Source organism: Berghia stephanieae, chromosome 5 (genome assembly GCF_034508935.2).
Source record: "Berghia stephanieae isolate SIO BIC M18660-M18661 chromosome 5, UCSD_Bste_1.3, whole genome shotgun sequence".
Taxonomy (NCBI): domain Eukaryota; kingdom Metazoa; phylum Mollusca; class Gastropoda; order Nudibranchia; family Aeolidiidae; genus Berghia; species Berghia stephanieae.
This window is the reverse complement of record NC_088364.1, coordinates 843,564-851,063: the sequence shown is the minus strand read 5'-3', so window position 1 is coordinate 851,063 and position 7,500 is coordinate 843,564. Positions and strand designations below refer to the sequence as shown.

Genomic DNA, 7,500 nt, shown 5'->3' with positions numbered 1-7,500 from the left:
TGTTTCCTAAATGCAAATTAGAACAAATTTCACATCAAATGTCTATTTGGTCACCAAATACTGGGTAATGTAAATATCGCTGCTCGAAGCTTGAAGAAATAAATAAAAATGAGAAATTGAATGTAAGCTCCAATTTAATTATGAATACAGATAAAATGGACCTTTCGAGTTTCCCCTTTATCAACAAAACAGGATGAATGAAACACTAGAGATGAATGAGATAATGTGGTAGTCGCGTTTAAGGCGTAAAATGACAAGATGATACAACACAAAAGACTAAGACAGAAAGACAAATGGAGACTTACATTCCAAAAATCCTCAATGCTGGTCAGAGTACGGAAAGTTCCACCATTTTGTTTGTTGGCCGTATCCAGAAAAAGATCACTCATGACCTTGGTGTAGTAATACATGGTGGTAGAAGTCATACCAAAGGTGACTGGGGAAACAAACAATACATGACGTCATTGGCTCAAACAATACATGACTTCATTGGCTCAAACAATACATGACTTCAATGGCTCAAACAATACATGACGTCATTGGCTCAAATAATACATGACTTCAATGGCTCAAACAATACATGACTTCATTGGCTCAAACAATACATGACGTCATTGGCTCAAACAATACATGACGTCATTGGCTCAAACAATACATGACGTCATTGGCTCAAATAATACATGACGTCATTGGCTCAAACAATGCATATACATGTGACAACATCAAAGGAGGAAAAATAATGACTAAGCACATTTTCATACTTCACAAGGTTTCATTTATCAAAGTAATGAATCTGTACACATGAATATCCTGGATAAGTACGTGTACACTTAATTGATTGTGGTAGTGGAAGTGTGCACGAGGGATGTGTGGGTGATCAGTGGGGAAATAAAGGAAGAAGCGTTGAATTTGGAAATTCATGTTGTTATACTGTGATTGTTTTAAACCACAAGCTATTTCTGCTATATCTACATCTGGCAAAAGGGGGGGGGGGGGGTTCATGATAATACAGTGTAGTGCAAGTTGCCTTTTCGGCATCCTTTCAGTAATGTCGTGGCCTACAGCCAAGTACTCATTCACACCTGAGTCAAACATGATAAATGGGAGTATCAAAACCATTTTGACACCATTAGATTACCAATGGACTTCCAGAAACAAACCTGTATAATTATATTACAAACACTCTTTAAAGAAAAAACATTTCTCTTTAGGTCAAGATAATGTAAATGTTGCTGCTCGAAGCTCGAATAAATAAATAACAATGTGAATGCAAGCTTCAATTTAATTACGAAAACAGATGAAATGGATGTTTCAGGTTTCCCCTTTATCAACAAACAGGATGAATTACAGGTGAATGAGATAATGTGGTAGTGGCATTGTTAAGATGAATAAACAAAACATTGATGGGCAGGAAAATTTCCTGCCCATCAATGTTTTGTTTATTCATCTTAACAACGCCACTACCACATTATCTCATTCATCTGTAGTGTTTCATTCATCCTGTTTCTTGATAAAGGGGAAACCTGAAACATCCATTTTATCTCTTTTCGTAATTATATTTGTTATGGTGTATTGTTATTATTGAGTTATTGCCCTTTGCAATAACTTATAATTTACTTCCATGAATAATACACTTAAATACATTTAGTTATTTCTAAATAATGTCACAATTGAATATATCAATAGAATACATTACATTCGTATCATTAGTTAACTACACTTATGCATTGACGTTATATTACATAACGTATATTTCTGTTTATGTATATTTCTATACTGCATGTTTAATATTACTAAGTCTGTGATATATTATGATTTAAAATGCTTGAATAAATAATTACTTGATGATTGGCAACCAAGGAGCGTCTTCCCTGTCAGTTATTTTATGTACCTACTGCGGTTGGTACATAACAGTGGCGACGAGGATTCCAGCTGTGGGTCACATGGAATCACAGTCCTTTTAAGGACTGCCAACCCACGAAGGGGACAGCCCTGCCCTACCTCCGGACGAAGAAGGACGAGCCTTGGCCTGCCCTACCTCCGGACGAAGAGGGACGAACCTTGCCCTGGTCTGCCTCCGGACGAAGAAGGACGAGCCCTGCCCTACCTCCGGACAAAGAAGGACGAGCCTTGCCCTGGTCTGCCTCCGGACGAAGAAGGACGAGCCCTGCCCTACCTCCGGACGAAGAAGGACTAGCCTTGCCCTGGTCTGCCTCCGGACGAAGAAGGACGAGCCTTGCCGTGCCAGACGAGCGAGGGGAACCTGCCTGCCTTGCCGTGCCAGACGAGCGAGGGGGGACCTGCCTGCCTTGCCGTGCCAGACGAGCGAGGGGGACCTACCTGCCTCGCCGTGCCAGACGAGCGAAGGGGACCTGCCTGCCTTGCCGTGCCAGACGAGCGAGGGGGACCTGCCTGCCTTGTCGTGCCAGACGAGCGAGGGGGACCTGCCTGCCTTGCCGTGCCAGACGAGCCAGGGGGACCTACCTGCCTCGCCGTGCCAGACGAGCGAGGAGAACCTGCCGTGACCTACTTATCTTGCTGTATCGGACAGCAAGGACAACTTACCAGCGGAGTCGGACGTGTATGTACAGCGACGTTTCGACTTGCTGAGAGGGAAGACCGTCCATTGACTGTTTTAGAAGAATCATCAGGACGTGACTGTCAGTCAAGACAGACGTGGAAGAATCATCAGGACGTGACTGTCAGTCGTGACAGACGTGGAAGAATCATCAGGATGTGACTGTCAGTCGTGACAGACGTGGAAGAATCATCAGGACGTGACTGTCAGTCGTGACAGACGTGGAAGAATCATCAGGACGTGACTGTCAGTCGTGACAGACGTGGAAGAATCATCAGGACTGACTGTCAGTCGTGACAGCCGTGGAAGAATCATCAGGACGTGACTGTCAGTCGTGACAGATGTGGAAGAATCATCAGGACGTGATTGCCTGTCGTGACAGACGTGCGAGGAGTACCTGCCGTGTCGGACGGGTGACGTACTTCTTGCTGTATCGGACAGCACGGAAAACCAACCAGCGGAGTCGGACGTATCGACCTACTGACCGTCCATTGGCTGGTTTTGGACGTTTTCATCAGGACAAGCCTGCCTTGCCGTGTCGGACGTGCGAGGAGGAACTGGGTCAAACGGTTGACTTACTTTTTGCTGTATCGGACAGCACGGAAAATCAACCAGCGGAGTCGGACGTATCGGCCTACTGACCGTCCATTGGCTGTTTTGGACGCTTTCATCAGGACGAGCCTGCCTTGCCGTGTTGGACGTGCGAGGAGGAACTGCAGGGTCAAACGGTTGACCTACTTGAACTTGTCTTGCTGTGTCGGACAGCAAGGATTACCAGCGGAGTCGAACGTATTTGCAGCGACATATCGGCCTGCTGATCGTTCATTGGCTGCTTCGGACGTATCGTCATGACTACACGAGCAGCATGGACCAATGAGGAGCTGATTGGGCTATTGCGTGATCAGATGGCCCAACAACAACAGCAGATGGAGATGCAGCGTCAAAAGATGGAAACGTTAATGGCCTTGGTGATGGATCGACCCAAGTCGTCAGTGACCAACACCAGGTTCTGCGAGTTTGATTCAAACGTAGAGCTATGGACGGACTATTGGTCACGTTTCCAGACGTTCGTAAAGGCCAACTCCATTCCATCGGACAGGATTGCGGAGATTTTTCTCACCAACCAATCGTGTGCCATCTTCAAGCTGCTGGCAAACCTGGCTTCACAGAGCGTTCCTCCCAAGGACATCAACGAATTATCGATGGATGAGATCGAGCAGCACATGGTTGACCATTTCAACCCCAAAAGATTCGTTGTTCGGGAGCGTTACAAATTCTGGACACGAACAGAAAGGAAGCCAGGAGAGACTGTCCACGAGTTAGCTGCGAGAATTCGGCAAGAAGCAGCTACATGTGATTTTGCCTCAATCAAGGACCCGTTGGACGAGGCAATGAGGACTCGATTCGTTTGCTCGATCAACAGCGAGGCTATCGTCAAAGCCTTGTTTAAAGTAAAAGACGACGAGCTGACGTTCAATCGAGCCATTCAGATCGCCGCAAAAGTGGAGGAGGCTGGAAAAGTTGCCAGAGAGACGGTCGGCACATCAAATGCCGATGTGTTTAAGTTCCAGCCCAATCGTAATCCGGCTCATAAACTGCCCACGGCGAATAACAAACCGTCTCCAAAGATCAACCGCCAATCAAAATCAACGGAGAACAGGAACCAGAAAACCCGATGCTACCGGTGCCTCGGGAACCACTCGAGTGATGCCTGCCGATTCAAGGAAGCCCTTTGCCACCACTGCGGCATTAAGGGCCACATAAAGTCTGCCTGTCGGAAGAGAAGTCAACATCAACGAGTAAAGACGGTGACAAAGGTCAATTGGAATGCGGCCCGACCTTTGTGGAAGACCTGCTACTTGAACGATGTGTCAGTCGTTTTCGAGGTTGACACTGGTTCCAGAGACAGCATCATTTCGGAAAAGACCTGGAAGAAGTTGCGACGGCCTGCACTGTCACCACCTACGTGCAAATACCGTTGTGCTTCCAACGCAGATCTTCCAGTGATTGGCGTTGCCAGCCTGTCGACCTCAACATTTCCGGAACCCGAGGGCGTGATTAGACAAAAATTTGTCGTGACAATTTGGATCTGAATCTCCTTGGACGTACAACGATTAAAGACCTTGGACTGTCGGTGGATGCCCTCATTCATTACAACGGCAGAGAGATTGTAAACACAGTGACGAGCGACAATAAACCTGATTGGTCACTTCAGTCGGCATTGAAACAGCTTTGCTCTGAGTTCCCAGACCTCTTCAAACAGGAGTTGGGAACCTTTAAAGACTTTGAACTGGAAGTGAAGTTCAAACCAGACGCTACTCCAGTTTTTCACCGTCCTCGGGCAGTACCCATTGCAATCCAGGAAGACTTGGACCAAGCGCTACAAGCTGGCATCTCGAAAGGCGTTTGGCAGTTGACCAAGTTCAACGATTATGGTACTCCTGTCGTACCAATAAAGAAGAGGACTGCTCCTGGACAAAACAGACCTAGCATCAGGGTCTGTGGAGATTACTCCGTGACCGTGAATCCTCAGTTGGAACCGCATCGCCATCCCATGCCTACACCTGAGGATCTGATGAGAAAGCTTGGACGTGGCTATGGATTTACAAAAATCGACCTCGCAGATGCCTACAACCAGATCTGTCTTGGACCAGAGTCGCAGAAGAGACTTGCCCTCAGCACAAACAAAGGCGTTTTACTGCAGAAGCGTCTACCGTTTGGAATTAAGTCGGCTCCTGGTTACTTCCAAGAGATTGTTGACAGATTAATCCAAGATCTGCCGGGCGTTGCTGCTTACTTGGACGACATACTCGTCAGTGGAGACAACGCTGAACAGCATATACGCATTCTTAGAGGCCTATTACAACGTCTGCAGGACTCGAGCCTTCGGTGCAAACTCGAGAAGTGTACCTTTGCCCCAAAACGGGTATATTATCTTGGACACTACTTGTCTAGAGATGGCTTCTCGAAAGGTCCAAAAGCAGATGCCATTCAAAACATGCCAGCTCCAAAGAATGTTTCCAACCTCAGATCTTTCCTTGGGCAAGTGCAATTTTACAGCAAGTTCTTGCCCAATATCTCTACAACACTAGAGCCGCTATATCGTCTGACGAAGAAAGACGTGAGATGGAAATGGGGACCGGAAGAACAGTCAGCCTTCCGGAAGATCAAGGAAATGCTTCAATCTGATACCGTACTTGCACATTTCGACCCATCGTTGGAAGTTGGAATCTCGTGTGACGCATCAGAAGTTGGCATTGGAGCTGTCCTGTTTCACCGTTACTCCGATGGCAGTGAACGACCTATCGCTAACACATCGAATACGATGACCGCCTGTCAGCGGAAAATCAGCCAAATACAGAGAGAAGCATTGGCCATCATCTTTGCCTTGAGCAAATTTCACCAATTCTTATACGGCCGAAGATTCATTTTGGTGACAGACCACAAGCCGCTGATCTCTCTGTTTGGACCATCAAAGCCGATTCCAGCACTGGCAGCAAACAGACTGGCAAGATGGGCACTTACCTTGAGCCAGTACGATTACAAAATCGAGTTCCGGAAGACGTCGGACCACGGAAATGCCGATGCCTTGAGTCGTTTGCCATCAGGACCTGACCAAATATTCGACAAACGAGAGACCGGAGATGATTCGTCAACAATCTGCGCCATTCAGATGGTATCTCCCTCTCACCCTGATGAGCTGACGAAAGAATCCCAGGACGATCCAGTGCTATCGGCTGTCTTCAAATACTTGGAAGAAGGATGGCCAAAGAAAATGACACCCAACAAACAAGAGTCCTGGTCAGTTGGGTCGTTCAACAAAATCAAAGACTTCCTAACTTCATCGAATGGTTGCTTGTTCTATGGTGATCGTGTGGTGGTTCCGAAGAAGCTTCAAGAACGCATTCTTCAAATACTACATCTGGGCCATTTTGGAATGCAACGAATGAAACAGCTAGCCAGAACAGCTGTATACTGGCCTGGAATCGACACAGCGATTGTCAACACCACCAGAGGATGCATGTCGTGTGCTGAGAACCAAAACATGCCTCCAAAACAGCCGGTGCATCCATGGATTATGCCCGACAAACCATGGGAACGTGTCCACATCGACCATGCCGTGAATTTCAAAGGACACAACTGGCTCGTGATGGTGGATGCATACTCCAAATATCCGTGTGTCCACCAGATGACATCCATCACCACGAAGGCGACAATTCGAAAGCTAGACGAGGATTTTGCGCATTTTGGCTACCCGCATACCATCGTCACTGATAATGCGCAGTGCTTCTCGTCAGCTGAGTTTGCCAGTTTCTGTGAGAGCCGGGGTATTCAACACCTACAGGGAGCCCCGTATCATCCAGAGACCAACGGTGCAGCTGAGAGACTGGTACAGTCGTTTAAAAAGTCGCTAAGGAAGTCCAGCCTCAGTACCAGTGAGGCCTTACACGAGTTCTTGATCCAGTACCGGAGAACTCCCCTGTGCAGTGGCTATAGCCCAAGCGAACTTCTGATTGGTCGACAGATACGGGCGAAGATAGATGTGCTCCTGCCTCAAAGCCGTGTAAATCTTCGCTCGTCTAGGAAAACTAAGTTCACAGTGAACAGCCAGTGCTATGCCCTGTCTTTTCAGAGGGGGCGTAGGGACAAGTGGGTGCCAGCGATTGTAGCATCAGTGATTGGAAACCGAATGTTCGATGTGAAAATCGTGCCGGATGGTCCTACTTTGAGAAGACACGTCGACCAACTGCGCACACGCCACAGTAGTTAACATAGTGGTTATATTATAATTGTGACAACGAGACTCACGTTCTTGTAACAGATTATTCCAGTGCATGGACTGTCAAATGGACTTGATATAGTGTATGTGATCGCCGGACATTTGAAATAGTATTGTTCGTACGGACTTTTAAATGTTAATC

At 46.9% G+C, this 7,500-nt stretch overlaps 1 protein-coding gene across 2 annotated transcripts in view; it reads right to left on the bottom strand.

The window, feature by feature from the left end:
- The window catches only part of LOC144972214 (polycystin-2-like), a 60,386-nt gene that overhangs the window by 40,048 nt on the left and 12,838 nt on the right, over positions 1-7,500 (bottom strand). For both annotated transcript variants that reach the window (XM_078913238.1, XM_078913237.1), the window contains exon 5: positions 306-436. In XM_078913238.1, coding sequence (XP_078769364.1) covers positions 306-436 — 131 coding nt within the window. The remainder of the gene's footprint in view (positions 1-305; positions 437-7,500) is intronic.